At 39.7% G+C, this 16,546-nt stretch overlaps 1 protein-coding gene across 4 annotated transcripts in view; it reads right to left on the bottom strand.

Moving 5' to 3' along the window:
- Positions 1–13,457, bottom strand: part of Rbm39 (RNA binding motif protein 39) — a 37,331-nt gene extending 23,874 nt beyond the window's left edge. For 2 of the 4 annotated variants that reach the window (XM_070007169.1, XM_070007168.1), the window contains exons 1-4: positions 13,105–13,457; positions 12,374–12,437; positions 10,583–10,632; positions 3,682–3,876 (exon numbers count right to left, since the gene is read on the bottom strand). In XM_070007169.1, the coding sequence (XP_069863270.1) occupies positions 3,682–3,876; positions 10,583–10,632; positions 12,374–12,424 (296 nt within the window). In that variant the 5' untranslated portion in view covers positions 12,425–12,437; positions 13,105–13,457. The remainder of the gene's footprint in view (positions 1–3,681; positions 3,877–10,582; positions 10,633–12,373; positions 12,438–13,104) is intronic. The other 2 variants (XM_070007171.1, XM_070007170.1) reach the window with 1 other exon arrangement.
- Positions 13,458–16,546: the final 3,089 nt, after the last annotated feature.

Consider the following 16,546-nt stretch of genomic DNA (forward strand, 5'->3'; position numbering starts at 1 on the left):
AAGATTGTGCTCACGTGTGCTCATGTGCTCTCCAGCAATTTTAACATTGTTTAGGCTGCTGCTTTTCCTTCCACCTCAATTATGAAGAGGAAACAAAGGACTTTGAGGAATCTTAACTATTTCCCAGGCCTGTGCTCATTTTACTTATTGATCCTGGGACACTAAAATGTGTGAACATAAAGAAAGGTAAAAGCATAAAAGGGCTCACACATAGTTTTTCCTTCCTTACTTTTTTTTTTTTTTTTTTTTTGGTGCTAGTTAATACCAGGGCTTGAACTCAGGGCCTTGAGCTCTCCTTTAGCATGCTTCTTCTCATGGCTGGTACATTACCATTTGAGCCACAACTCTATTCTAGCACTTTTGTAGTTAACTGGAGTGTAATGTCAAAGAACTATGAAACAAGGACTCAACCTGATTAGCTATAATTTCAGTGTGAGCCACCCTCAGGCTTAGTTTTAATTACCTAATTTAACATGTCCTCATAAATATAAATCCTGCTGTGTAACTTATTAGCAACTTTTTGTGTTATCTTCATATTTATTCTTGACAAATTATATGTACATTCATATTAAATTTACTGCAGTTTACACAAATTTTTATGTTTGAAAGACTTTCTAAGTGTGTATGCTAGTCCTGGGACCTAAAACTAAGAGTTTGGGCACTATTCTTGAGCTTTTATGCTCAAGACTAGCACTCTACCATTTGAGCAATAATAGCTGTATGCTTTGGCTTTTTGGTGGGTAAATGGAGATGAGAATCTTATGGACTTTCCTGACTGGGCATTCTGCAAATTATGATCCTCACATCTCCATCTCCTGAGTGGCTAGAACTACAGGTTATAAGCCAATGACACCCAGTTAAAGGACTTCTTTTAAAATACAAAGGGAGTAATATTTTACATAACAGTAACACTTAGCGTCTTTTAAAAATTACAGGGAGTCTTTGTACATCACCTTTATAATAGAAAAAAAATTTAATTACAGGGATACTTCACAGTCATAAACATCTTTCCATTGAAGAAGTAATACTGTTCTTGATCACAGTATTATTTTTTGCTAGTATAGGTGCTTAAATTTGGGACCTTGTGCTCCTGCATGATTTTTACCCATCATGGCTGATACACTACCACATTTGAGCCACACTTCCAGCTCAGTTTTTTTCCCCAGGTTAACTTAATAAAAGTCTCAAAGATTTTTATGTCTAGGCTGACTTCAAACCTCAATCTTCAAATCAGCCTCCAGAATTTCAGGTGTGAACCCTGGGACCTGGCTGTTAACAGTAATTCTTAAGTAGTATACACTTAGCTCTTCATAGCAATATTCCATAATACAGGAGTGATGGTATTCATCATCTCCTCAGAAAACTTTTGAAGATTTCTCATGATTAAAACATGACTTTCAAACAGATTACAAAAGAAATCCAAAGTATCCCAAGTTTTCGCATAACTTTAAAGGCCAACTAACTTAAAAGGACCTTAGTTTTCCATGAAAACTAGTCCATTTCCAATAGACAAGCAGTTTCCACTGAAAGTATTTTATATTAAAACAGGTCCTTATAATTAAGACTAACAAGAATAATTAATATGCACATTTACTGTGACCAGAGGTATGGCTCAAGTAAAAGAGCATCTTCCTAGCAAACTCAAGGCTATGAGTTAAAACCCAGTATTGAAAGAACAAAAAAAAAAAAAAAAACGCCATGCAAATAAAGGTTCCTATAATATCCTGAAAACTATTTGTTTTTTTCCTTAAATTATGAAAGTTTCAGTCAGCCTCCAGTTAAAATTTGAAATACAACACAAGAGCTAAATCGTCTTTAAGTAAGACAGATCAGACAGCAAATATGCTACAAAAATATGCTAAATCTTTTCAACATGCCAAAATTATTTTTAGTTAATATAGTCCCATTTATTTCACCTAGGTAAAAGATTAACAATTTCACTGTGAGAATATAATGTATCTTCATTATATGGGCCAAAACAAATGTTTATAATATACTGCTCAGTATTGTGATCTAATATGAAGCTTGTAAGAAAATACATAAAATAAAGGATCTGGGGTATTCATTTATATGTCTTCAATTATTATCAAACCTTTTCATTAATACTGTTTCAAAGTACTGAGTGCTTTATTTGCATTCTCTTATTATTTATGTGTAAGTTACCTCTTTGCAGAAGAGTAAACAAAAGCTTATCAACCAAAACCTATGGCTTATAATTCACATCTTTGAATTCCATTCTTAATCAATTAAATCAACTTTTAATACATCTTATGAAACAGTGTGCTTATTAACAGGAAGTAACACCAAAGGTTGAAAGACTGCTGGTTTTGGGGCTGGGAAGGCGACTCAGTGGTAGAGCGCATGCCTTGCATGCCAGAGGCCCTGGGTTTGATTCCTCAGCACCACATAAGCAAAAAGAAAAAAGCCGGAAGTGGCGCTGTGGCTCAAGTGGTAGAGCGCTAGCCTTGAGCTGAAGAGCTGAGGGACAGCGCCCAGGCCCAGAGTTCAGGCCCCATGACCAAACCCAAAAAAAAAAAAACTTAAGAAAGACTGCTGGTTTCAATTCTTGCTTAAAATTACATCTAATTTCTTTCCAAAATTGTTAATATAGCTGAATTGTTTATTATGTACCATAACTTGCAATTTTTTTTTGGTCGGTGGTGGGGCTCGAACTCTGGGCCTGAGCACTGTCCCTCAGCTCTTCAGCTCAAGGCAAGCACTCTACCACTTGAGCCACAACACCACTTCCGGTTTTCTGGTGGTTTATTGGAACTAAGAGTTTCATGGACTTTCCTGCCCGGGCTGGCTCTGAACCACAATCCTCAGATCTCAGCGTCTTGGGTAGCTAGGATTACAGGCATGAGCCACCGGTGTCGGTTTAACTTGCAAATTTTTACACTGACATAATGTTCAAAGCACTTTCAGTTTATAATAGCATTATTAAAGAATCTTTTCTGTGTATATGTTCTGGTCCTAGGCACTATTCCTGAGCTTTTCTTGCTCCAGGTTCTCTTACCACTTGAGTCATAACTTTAATTCTGCCTTACTGGTGGTTAATTGAAATTAAGTCTTATCAGATTTTCTGCCAGGGCTGGCTTTGAGCCCTAATCCTCAGCTCTCAGTCTCCTGAGTAGCAAGGATTATTGGCCTGAGCCCCCAACAGCAATCTTAAAATACAAATGTGGGATGAGTATATTACAAGAAATTCATAAAGGAGTTTCATAAGGACATGATTTTTACCCTTAACTAATTATACACTAATAATTTTAGTGTTAATGACATGCTATCTACTATTCAAAATCGTTATAATTCAAAAAAATAATAATTTTAGTGTTTACTAGTAATTTACTGTTCACTGGTATTTTAAGAGTTCATACCTTTAAGATTTGTTTCAATCAATTCAGTGTTTTTAATTAAGTGCAATTAACTAAAATATTTAAATTGGATTAACAGGAAAAAAAAGGCTAGAATCCTGGGTAAAACAAATATTTTACCCACTGTGTATTTTACCCATTATTTATTTCCACAATCCTCTAGGTTTCAATGCTAATATCATTTACTCTTAGTATTTTTATCTAGCTACTGAAAATTAAAATTTCACACTTGAAGCAAATGTCTCAAGCTAAATTGTCAACTGAACATCCGCAGAATGATACTCCCAACAAAATTATAATTACATACTAGGGACTTCTGTAGCGGCCTCGGAATCTGCGATCTCGACTTCGTGAGCGGCTTCGTCTCCTTTCTTTGCTTCTACTGCGCTTCCTTTCTCGGCTTTTGCTCTTTTTCCTTTCTCTATCTCTACTTCGCTTACGTTCCTTACTTTTGCTTCTCTTGCGTTCATGACTACGACTTCTGCTCTTGCTTTTTTTCCTCCTGAGAAGAAAAAAATTGCCATTACTTTGCTGGCTTAAAAACAGAAACGTACTTCCTTTTATGGTCAGAATGTTTACTATACTTTTGTAAATTTGTTTTTCTAATTTTCCCATCACACAATAGTATATGATCATACTCAAAATTTTAAAAAAAGAAATTCTTAGGAATCATAAAGACCACAACTCTTCTTGAGTAGTCAGTGGAGGAATTGAGAGACCGTATTTTATGAGCAGGAACTATAATTTCTTCCTTTCCTTTCGCTTTGTTTCAACAGTACTAAGATTAGACTAAAGAGTCTGGGATTTACTACAAAAGCACTATAACATAAGCCATGCACCAACCAGCCCTCAACAGCCCAGTCAGCTACTGCTTGAAGAAAGTATTTCAAAACTTTTTATTTTTTGTCGATTTCTCCCATCCATGTACTAACTTGACCTGACCCTGCTAAGCTCATGAGATAAGAGATCAGGCACATTCAGGGTGATATGGCTGTGTACAGGAGGCGGATTTCTAAGAATAACTGTTCTAAGCCAACCTGGACAGTAAAGTCCCCCAAGTAATCACCAAAAAGCCTGAAATAAAGCTGTAGCAAATGGTTTTTAAGAGAGCCTTAAGCAAAAGGCTAAAGAACCACATCCAAATGGAGTTCAAACTAGCATTAAAGAAAAAAAAAAAAATCATACATTTAAAAGATCATCATTAGCTAGGAGCTGGCTCCTACTACCATTTACAGGACAACATTCTGCCCTTCCAAGGACCACCTAAGCATTAACATTCCAGTTATGTGAAAATTACAAATATTAACAAAGGATACTAGAACTCATGCATTAAATGCATTTTTACATTCCCAGACTTTTAATCTGACCATTTATAACACTTTCAATTTATGACTACACCAGAAAATGGGAGTATGTCACTTTTAAGCCACTTTATACACAAGCCTATGGGGTGAAAAACAATGATCCAATGACATTCATAAATCCTTATAAAATCTCAAACTCTGAAAGGTTAAAAAAAAAGCCAGTTATATCTGTTTATTCTATTATGCTTCACAGTATTCCACCACTCATTTCATAAGCAATTGGTACCTGTGTATCACCCAAATTAGAGGTGCCTTCAGATATTTCATAAAGACATTTCAAAATAGATTTATTCCACTAAAATATCAATTTGTATTGGTTTAAAGTTTGAACATTTTAATAATGCTGTATCATTATTTGGAAACTTAATTATTTAGTCCTTATCAAAGCAGTTAGCACAGAGCTATGATGTTTGCCTCAGAGAACCTGTGAACAGGTCATCTTTAAGAGTGCATTGAAAATAGAAAATGAAGACACCCACCTTCTGGAATCTTGAAACCCACACTCCAATCACAAGGAGATGTAGAGCTTTCCAAGGAGGCAGAAACTTTGTCTAAAATTTCAAGATAATCCACCTGACTGTCAGAAATATATATGCTAGTAGTAGCACATGACAGAAAATAAGGCTACACTCATTATTTATATAGTAGTCAAAGCAATGCCAATGCTTAGAATGGAAACCACTAACATGTCAACTTTTTTTGTCTCAAAAACCTAACAGTCTATTAGACTAAAGAATTTTGTGAAATGACCATTAAGTCCTATATACAATCAATTCAAATTAGGGAGTAGGTAAAAAGTAATTCCATCCCCCACAAGGAAAAAAGGCAAATATGGGTTTTGCTCTCCTCAATAATGTCCCATAGCAGAGGCAGTTATCTCCCTGTTTACCTTTAACATGTCCTGTAACTTATTCTATCAAAAACTTCAAAATATTAGCTACTTTTTAACTTGAAATCTTCCTAGTACTTTTTGTAAACAAATCCACATCCACATCTGAAGGCAACCCCAGACAGGTAAAAAGACAACATACAAAGACATTTAGGAAATATAATCTCCTATAAAAGCCCAGACCCAAAAAATACTTAGAGCGTAAGAAGAAAATATGATATTTCCTGTGACAAATTTCAGTTTCAGAGAACATTTATCAACTAAAGAAATAATCAAAATCCATACTAATAGTCAAATCCTGTTACAACTTAAATGGGACTTTCTTTCCAAAGTCTTTAGTGGCAGTGGAATTTTGTACTGAACATCATTGAAGTAAATGGTCCACTGGGCTGAGCCTTTGGAATTTTTGGTTATATGGCCTCTGCTGTAAAGGTGTTTTGCTATAACTGGATTTGACCTCTTCCATGTAAGAAGTTCTAAATTTTAAATGCAAAGTATTCTGGAAAATAAGAAAAAAATAGAAAAGTCATTTATTCCAAAATTTATATATAGTCCACACCACAGTAGCCAATATATTTCAACTATGTAATTTTACTTTCCTTTTCGAATAATTCTCTAAAAAGGTTAACAAAAAAGGCAGGTAAGGCTTTGCCAAAGTGGTTATGCTAATAAATGCAACCAGTAGGGCAACACCTCAGATAAAGCACTCACAGCATTATTATGGAGGTCTTGCCAAACCAAGATATGCTAGACACAAAATGAAAACTCAGGTATATATAGTTGGCTTCACAAAACTGAAACCTATTTAATTTTAATAATTAGCACCTTTTACTACTTACTACTTCTGGATAATGAAGTGTATGTGTTCATTAAAACATTTATACAGTTACCCAACTCAAATTCTCAAAATGTACATCTTTTTTTTTTAATGTACAACTTCTTAATTCCAACATTCAGTGGCTCTTAAAACAAAATTTTAAGCTGAGCACCAGCTGCTCTTGCCTGTAATCCTAACTACTCAGGAGGCTGAGGCGTGAGGATTCAAGTTCAAAACCAACCCAGGCATACAAATTTGAGACCTATCTCCAGTTACCAGCAAAAAGCCAGAAGTGGTGAAGCAAAAAGCTAATTGAGAGCTTTAAAACGTCCTGAGGTCAAGCCCCAGTAGGCACATGGGTATACATGTGCACATGTGTACATACAAACCCACAGTGTTTTTAGGATGAAACTGGTAAAATACCTTCCTTTGATTAAGACAATTTTCTGACAATTTATCCTAAAGACTAAAGCAAAAGGAAAATATTTTTCAGTTGTTTTACTTTTTTTCTACATGTCTAACTGCTTTGAAAAAGTTCTTTCAGAAAAATACATCAAAGCTGTTGGTTGAACTATGAAGTTATATTTGACCTGCTATGATTAATGATTAAGAAATCTATCTGACAAAGCTAGGCACCGGTAGCTCACACCTATAATCCTAGTTACTGAGCAGGCTGTAATCTGAGAATTGTGGTTCAAAAGCCAGCTTGGGAAGCCAATCCCCAAGCTTCTTTATCTCCAATTAACTACAGAAAGCTGGATGTGGAACTGTGGCTCAAGGAGTAGAGTAGTAGACTTGAGCACAAAAAATTCAGGGACAGTGCTGAAGCCCTTAGTTCAAGCCCGTGACCAGCACCAAAAGAAAAAAAAAAAATCTGACAAATTTTAATAAATTACTAAAGTGTTTAAAAATTCTTCCCTTCAACTGTATGGAAAACTATTCCTGTATTATTCCCACGAAACATAGTTAAAAACAAAGCGATTAATGCTCAATTTCCCTATAAAAAGTTTGTGACATTAGATGCAGAATAAAAAGATGTACAAAGTAGAGATCACATTAGTGCAATGACTGAAGTCAGAAAATTATATAATACCTGGGCTTATGCCTATAATCCGAGCTACTCAGAAGGCTGAGATCTGAGGATTGAGGTTATGAAGACAGCCCAGGCAGGAAAGTCCTTGACACTCATCTCCAATAAACTACTCATAAAAAAAAAACAAAAAACAAAAAAAAAACGACAGGGTGGGGTGGTGGCTCAAGTGGTAAGAGCCCTAGACTTGAGCAAAAAGCAGCTTAGGGAGTTCAAGCCCCAGGACTGGCAAAAAATAAAATAAAATGATAGAGACTGGGAAGGTGGCTCAGTGGCAGAGTGCTTGCCTAGCATGCATGAAGCCCTGGGTTTGATTCCTCAGCACCACATACACACAAAAGCCAGAAGTGGCGCTGTGGTACAAGTGGTAGAATGCTCCCCTCGAACAGAAGAAGCTCAGGGACAGTGCTCAGGCCCTGAGTTCAAGTCCCAGGACTGGCAAAATAAATAAAATGATCTAATAAATAAGGTCTGCATCCAAAATTTATCTTCAGCCTTTTGGCAGTTAAGGGACATTTTTTTTAGTCACTAAGCCTGGTATCTAAAGTAATTTTCATCATTTATACATTATTCTTTCTAGAAATTTGATTATAAGATTACAAAATACATAAGGAAACTACTGAAACTAGATTAACATAAATAAACCCTGAAACAATTTATCAGGTGCCTCAGACCAAAGCAATTGAAGACTAAACCCAACCTGATCCCCACATCCAATGATTAGGAAGTAACTATAAATAACTTCCACATAAGCTTGATCCGCCTGCCCCAACCTCCAGAGTCCTGGGATTTAAGGCATGTACCAGCATACTTACCTAAAATCATATCATTTTTCAGCTCATTAAGGAAATCATAAAAATAGGGTAGGATACCATGAATAACACAAATCCAACTATTTTCCCAATTATTTATAAAACTGTACCAATCTACTTAACAGTCTTAAGATAGTTGTTGTAAGGCACTCTGAGCTCTTAGGAGAAAAATAGCTATAATGAACCAAGTAAATGGCTACTTTGCCATTTTTGTTATGTACTGAGGTCATATTAAAAAAAAAAAAGCCAGTGAGAGGGTTGGAGATATGGCTCAGTTGGTAGAGCACTAGGCCAATGAGCAAAAGCACCAGGTACCAAGTCCTGAGTCTTAGACAGACAGACAGACAGACAGACAGACAGACAGACACACACACACACACACACACACACACACAGTACTAGTCTAAATGCAAAATTCACAATGACAGGTTACTCAAAATAAAATATGCAATCATAATTTTCAAAACTCTAAGTCCCAGAGAGACAATGAAAGCCACACTAAGAAGTATTAAACTCAGGAGCCAGTGGTTCCTGTAATTCTAGCTGTAATTCTAGGATTGTAGTTCAAAGCCAGACTAGGCAGGAAGTGTGTGACAGACTCTTTATCTCCAATTAACAACCAAAAAGGCTAGAAGTGGAGCTGTGGCCCAAAGTGGTACAGCTCTAGCCTTGAGCAACACTTAGGCCTTGAGTTCAAAGTCCTGGAAACAATGCAAAAAAAAGTATGCTCTTAGAGCTGGGAAGGTGGCTCAGAGAATCAGAGAAGCAAGCCCTACATTCACTTAGCCTCCAATCCTAGGGCTAAAGCTGAAGCCATGGGCTGGGAAGGTGGCTCAGTGGTAGAGTGCTTGTCTTGCATGCATGAGGCCCTGGGTTTGATTCCTCAGCACCACATAAGCAGAAAAAGCGGGAAGTGGCCCTGTGGCTCAAGTGGTAGAGCACTAGCCTTGAGTTGAAGAGCTCAGGGACATTGTCCAGGCCCAGAGTTCAGGCCCCACAAACGACAGACAAAAAAAAAAAGTATGCTCTTAATACTACCAAAAGGGCCAATAAGCACCAAGGAGCAGAAATAATAATGTACAGCCCTGATGTCCTTTAGTGATTTAGAGAAACAATTTCTTTCCATGAACTGATTAAACTTTCTACTATAACTTCTTTCTCTTAAGTTCAGTTGGTATAGTTTTATTGATACATCACCAAATAATAAGTCAAAGTTATCCTTTTTTTTTTTTTTTTTTGGTCCTGGGTGCTGTTCCTGAGTTCTTTTGCTCAGGCTAGCAGCACTCTACCACTTTGGGCCACAGCCTCACTTCTGATTTTCTTGTTGTTAACTGGAGATAAGGATAAGGGTCTCACAAACTTTTTTGCCTTGGCTTCCAACCATGATCCTCAGATCTCAACATGGTTAAGCCACCAGCGCCCAGCCAAAGTTATCAAATTTAAGAAAACAGATAAGCTTTTTTTTTTTTTTGGTTGTGGGGCTTGAACTCTGGGCCTGGGCACTGTCCCTCAGCTCTTCAGCTCAAGGCAAGGGCTCTACCACTTGAGCCACTGTGCTACTTTCGGCTTTCTAGTGGTTTATTGGAGAGAAGAGTCTCACGGACTTTCCTGCCCTGGCAGGCTTTGAAGCAGGATCCTCATATCTCCTGAGTAGCTGGGATTACAGGCGCACCAGTGCCTGGCTGAAAACAGATGAGCTTTAATTTAGGAACTCACTCTTAACCAGATTATGATGGTCTGCAGAAAGTATACAGAACATCCTTAAACCTACATTCTGAAAAATCTAGGCAGGAAGTCCATACATAGATTTTTTTTTAATAACTTCAAGGAGTTTCTTGTTCCAAAAGGTAAAGAACAAATTTGTGCGTGCGCAAGCACATGTTCAAGTCCTAGGGCTTCAACTCAGGGCCTGAGCTTCTTTTGTTCAAGGCAAGCACTCTATCACTAGAGCCACAGCACTACTTCCTGTTTTATGATGGTTAATTAGAGATAAAGCGTCTGGCAGACTTTCCGGCCCAGGCCGGCTTTAAACTTCAATCCTCAGATCTCAGCCTCCTGAGTAGCTAGGATTACAAGCATGAGCCACCAGTTCCTGTCAAGAACAAAATTTCTCTAAGAAGTACTCTGAAAAGAACCTCAGAGCTTGGTATTTTAGGAACAAGAACACAATTTAGAATTTCAACCATATTAATTTCAATAATCCCACCCCCACCCCCAGCTTCTCCTTAAAACTTACTTTTTGCTACGTTCTTCATGGCCGTTAGCACTGCTCAACTTGTTCTCATCCTAAGCAGGGTTGATAGAAGAACATCATGAGGACGAAGTGGTAACATTTCAAGTTGTCAAAGGGTAAAGGGAATAGGAATAAGAAAATACAAAACAATTTTAAAACTAATTACTTATTTAGTTTTACATGGAAGGCTATAAAAAAATTTAGATGGTGTGTTTAACCACTTTGTTGCTTATAGTTAAGTCATCAAGATACAAAATAAAAATCTCCACATTAACACGTTAAATTTTACTTTCTTACATAGATTAGACAGATTATTCAGATTTTACAATATTGAAGTGGTTAAATATAATTTCTATAAAACATGAAGTCCTGGTTGAGTTTGATTCCATGTGCTATGGTCCCTTTCGTCAGTACCATGGCTCTATTTCTGCCTAAGCCCCAAGTGGCCATGCTAGCAGCCAGCCACTATCGATTTCCTGTGACCGATGCCATTCCTGAGATCTTCGCCCATTTCCGTTGGAGGGTTGGGACTGTAAGAGCTTGATGCCACCTCTGTCACACATCTCGCCCTGAAGCAAACAGGGATTCACACTGCTTTAGTAATGTTGACTCCCAAGAACCCAAGAAAGTCAATTAATAATCCACCAGTCCAGCCTAAACATTCCTACTTCCATACCTGTTTTACATGGAAGTACATCCACGTTAAACTAAGACAAGAAACATTAAAACAGAAAGTAGCTTTCTTCAAGAGTCTAAGCATTACAAAACTACATAAACTATTTTAAAGCTATCAGAATTCATCCAAAAGGTACCACATGGTCGTGCTATACACTCCAAAGCAAATGTATTATTTTTAAAAGGTTTAGTGCAATGTTTATTTTAAAGTTTGATCACATCATCTATAGGAGCATAACTGCTAAATTACAAAGCTTACAATTTGTGACACCAGTGATAATGCATGCATACTGCTATTTTCACCACCAACTGGTGAAAGAATGAAAAGACAGTTTAACTGTGATACTGAAATGGGTCATAATGTATTCTTATCCAAAATAACTCCTTTGTAGTTTTTAGTGTGAAATACTATGACAGGACCTAATTAAAAACAAGACAATATGGAGAACAGTAAGTATATCAGTCATCACGTGACTCTAGGCTGTGATACTGCCTCTTTTGACTTTTTTTTTAAGTTTCTATCAGGGATCCAAGAATTTTAGTAATTATTAACTGAGAAGCAGATCACCACCTGCCTGTTTTACCTATCACCAGTCTTTTTAGTACATGTAAATTTTTAAATCTCACCCATTTCTTCTTGAAAGACTTATTAAAAGATTTACTTGCCATAGACTGGTATTCTTTGTTATTCTTGGACCCCTGCTGTTTTCCCAAACCACTACATTCACCTTTTTGCTATACCAAACTGGAGCTGGTAATTCTTAGTTGAGTCATTTTACCTAGGGGACCACGGTACAGCGATAAGTCACTCAATTACTACCTTATGATTGACAGTTCACACTGGAATCAAAGGTGAATTCATGGGAGTAGAGGTGAGATATCGTTAGGCAAGTCTACAAAGAGAGATAGATGGGCATTTATTCATCACGCTGAAGTGAAACTACTGCACAATATTATTACATCAATAGCATATATTTACTTTTGTAAGTTATACGTAATGCATCTCTGATAAGATAAATCAAGAGGGCTCCGGGGAGGTTAGTTTACATTTCAGCAGTAGTTTCGTGAATAATGCTAAATTAAGAAATAAACAGACCTCACCGACATGTTTTTTCTCACCTTCTTATAAGGAGCCTCAAGCATTGCTTCAATATCAATATCGTCTGCCATTTTCTCTAAACGCCTAGGGAAGAACAAGACAGTCCTGTGAATAATTTTCGATGATGCTCAATTTCTCTCACGGCCAACACATCTCAAAACTGGAAAAAATCCTTCAGAAGACCTACCATGACTATAAAGGGGCACGACGCACTTGATCAGGCGTGGCTTATGTAAGCGAATCTGAACCGCCTCGTACATCAAACACACAAAAATAAAGGTTCTAACGTCCGATTTTACTTTTAAAAGCCTGCAGTGAACACCCAAAACGTAATTTGAAGGGCAGGAGGTTGAGAGCGCTTTTTAAAAGCGCAAAATCCGCGCTGCCATTTTAGGGGCAAAGGGAAACTCCCTCTGTTGGGAGGGGTGGTGTACCAAGGTAGCGTTCGACAGGCGCCATGTTGGGAGGTCGAGGCCGACACAGGCCTCGAAGGGACAGGTCGTCACCACCTACCCGAGGCCACTGAGGTCCGTAGCACCACTACCACCCAAATATACATACATCTTTGTATGCGTATACACACATCGGTGTAGGTATGGACTCTGACCCTACCAGGGAAGGAGGGAGCGAGCACAGCGGCGGAGACGATTTCACGGGGGCCCCTCCCCCACCAAAAACCGTCAAAATCCCTCTCCACACCGAGGCCCAGGGACGCTCCGCTACGTCCCGACCTCCCGCGACACCACCGTACCTGTTCGGGCTTTCGCACGCCTGTGGTCGGTTCGGGAAAAAGTCTGCTGCTGTCGCTGCCGCCGCCGCCGCTCTGGCTACTCTTAAGCCCCTAGGCCGAGGCCGCGGAACCGCCCCACCCGAAAATCGGGCTCCGAAGGCGGCTAGGCCTGAGCGAATCTAAAAGAAACAATGGGATTAGAGGCGCCCGCGCGGACCAGCAGGACGGCGGCTTCGGCAGCTCAGAGTCCAACCCTGCGACAGCGTCGGCAAGCTCCCTGAAATGGCGGCCGCTGCTTCCCCGTACTCACAGTCACCAACACACATACACACAAACACCCGGGGTCTCCTAGAGCCTACAGCACGGGCTCTCGCGAGAAACCGCCCGGCGTTCCAAAATGGAGAACACGAAGTATCGCGAGACTTAAGTACAAGGGGGAGGAGGGTGGGGGGAGGGGATGGAGGGACGCCCGGCGATCCTGGCCCAATCTCGCGCAACGATTGCGGCATGGACGTTCTATTCCCCCCTCTCCCCCCACCCCCCACCCCCGCCTCCCGCCTTTGCCCCCGGGAGTCTCATTCTCTCTCGCCAACTAAGCGCCCAAATCTCGCGACACGGCAAAAGCTGTTGGTTCACTGTCAATCTTTCGGAGAACTCCCTGCTGAATGGGCCTCCGCCATCCCTAGTCCTGGCGCCTCCTCGCAGCCGTCTGAAAGGTCTTCCCTTCTTTGCTAACCGCCCCTAACCTTCCATCTCCCACTCTGATGGCTGTTCAAAGTCGCCATAAGATGGCCTAGTGTGTTTGGCCGATGGATAAATCGGTCGTTCTCAGATGATATTCCAAAGGGAGCCTAGGAGAGATGCCGAGAAGAGACCCTACGGGGGTTGGGGGAAGATTTGGAAAGTAGGATGAAATTATGATTTCCCTGCCCCTCAGTGCCTCTGAACAAGGTGTGGCCTCCCCGGTCAAGCTTCGAAACACGCGGAAACTGGAGAAAAGCAAAAAAATACTAAGTAGGTTTTGCTTCGCTCAGCCATAGAGGACTTCCTCTCTCTCAAATTGATCTAGAAAAAAATACCAGAATTGCTGTTTTTTCAAAAGTGGCCCATTTTCACGTTAAATTGAAGTCTCCCAGAATCCTCTCAGCCCAAGCACAGATTTTACCGCTTGTTTTTGACTAATACTGTCACAAATAAAAGGAAACAGTTCACTGACTTTTTTCCCCCTCCTACATAAAAAAAATTTAAGGACCATGTCTTTAAGCAAGTCACGAGATTAACAGCTTAATAATGGTGGCTTATAAAGGGTTAGAAATGAGACACTTGGTTGATGTAGTTGCTCCAACACTGTAACCTTCAACAAATGAAAGACCAAATCTTTAATTTCCTTCCACAAAAAGGGAATTCATTAGTTACAAGATTAAATTTCTTGAGACTGACCAAGTCTAGAAATGATCACTACTGGATTCCTGAATTTAAGATGTACCTAATTATGTGGATACTCAGTAAATGAATGCTCAATAGAAGTATAATGGAGGAAGTGGCACTGTGGCTCAAGTGGTAGAGTGTGCTCACCTTTAGCTGAAGAGCTGAGGGACAGCACTCAAGCCCAGAGTTAAAGCCCCATGACTGACAAAAAGCAAAAAAAAAAAAAAAAAAGTATAATAGAGAACAGATAAAATATTTTCATGGGCTGGGAAGGTGGGTCAGTGGCAGAGTGCTTGCCTTGCATGCATGAGGCCCTGGGTTCGATTCCTCAACACCACATAAGCAGAAAAAGCTGGAAGTGGCGCTGTGGCTCAAGTGGTAGAGCGCTAACCTTGAGCTGAAGAGCTGGGGGACAGCACCCAAGCCCACAGTTCAGGCCCCACGTCCAGTAAAAATAAATAAATATTTTCTTCAAAATAAGGTTATTTCTGTTACTGCTAAACATTTGTTTGGCAAAAATGTAGACCAGGGAACAGATATCTCATGGCTGTAATCCCAGCTACTCAGGAGGCCAGCCTGGGCAGAAAAATCCCTAAGAGTCTTATCTTCAATTAACTAACAAAAAGCATGAACTAGAGATTTAACTCAAATGGTAGAATGCCAGCCAGTGAACAAAAAACCTAAGGGACAGCTAGAGACAATGAGTTCAAACCTTAATACTGTTAAGGTCCGCTCTGCAAAAGCTAGGCTAACTCTTCTCAATTCTTGGCTAAGTCTCCACCCAGTACCTGTGTAACCTAGGTAACTGGCACACCTGGAGGCAGTCACCTCCCCCTCCTCCAAAGTCACATCCTAGGCTGCCCCGCTCCCATGGCCCCATAAGACCAACAGAAGATCCCAGGTCCTGAGGTCACAACCCCATCAGTGATCACACTGTCTCTTACCTGGCCCCACTTTCTCCCTGCCCCTTCCCTAGTTAAGGCCAGGCCTCTCAGATATGCACAGTGGCACAGGCATTTCAGAATAAACTTCTCTTCCTCCCTGAATACCAAGTGGTGTTTATCGCCTACCCAATTAAACCTACTCTTTAATAAACCTAACAAGTATGAACACACAAACACAAATACAAAATGTTTCTTCCAAGCATATTGTCAGAATATATTGACACTCCATCTCCAAAAGCCAAGAAAAAAAAAAAAAAAAAAAGAAGGAAAAGAAACTGGTCTTGGCTCAAGTACTTAAGAGAGGTAACATAAGGCCAGAGTTCAATCCCCAGAAACAACAAAGCTTTGGCTTTTCAGGTTAACTTTCCACACAGAGATAAAGATTTAGCCCAGTGCTGGTGGCTCAGACCTATAATCCTAGCTACTCAGGAAAAGCTTTGAGATCTATCATGGTTTGAAGCTGCATGAGTCAAAATGTACAATTTTTTTTTGGGGGGGGGGGTGGGTACGGTTGTGGAGCCTGAACTCTGGGCCTGGGCACTGTCCCTCAGCTCTTCAGATCAAGGCTAGCACTCTGCCACTTGAGCCACAGCAACACTTCCGGCTTTTTTCTTTTTTTTTGCTTATGTGGGGCTGAGGAATCAAACCCAGGGCCTCATGCATGCAAGGCAAGCGCTCTACCACTGAGTCACCTTCCAGCCCAAAATGTGCAATTTTTATTTCTAGTTAACCACCTAAAAACTGGAAATGGAGGTGTGGCTCTAGTGATAAAGCACACCAGCCTTTAGGTGAAAAAAGAGCTCAGGGACAATACCCAGGTCATAAAGTTCAAGACTTACAACACACCAGAAAAAAAAAAAAAAAAAAAAAAAAAGAGTATTTATCTTACAGGGTTAACAGGTTTTTGTACTTAGTAATACTTGGTTAATCATATAGTCCCAAAGATTCAAATTTTCTTTTTTTTTTTGGCCAGTCTTGGGGCTTGAATTCAGGGCCTGGGCATTGTCCCTGACCTTCTTTTTTTTTTTTTGGGTCCGGTCGTGGGGCTTGAACTCTGGGCCTGGGTGCTGTCCCTCAGCTCTTCAGCTCAA

This window comes from Dipodomys merriami, unplaced genomic scaffold, assembly GCF_024711535.1.
Source record: "Dipodomys merriami isolate MVZ:Mamm:240054 unplaced genomic scaffold, mDipMer1.0.p SCAF_7, whole genome shotgun sequence".
NCBI lineage: Eukaryota > Metazoa > Chordata > Mammalia > Rodentia > Heteromyidae > Dipodomys > Dipodomys merriami.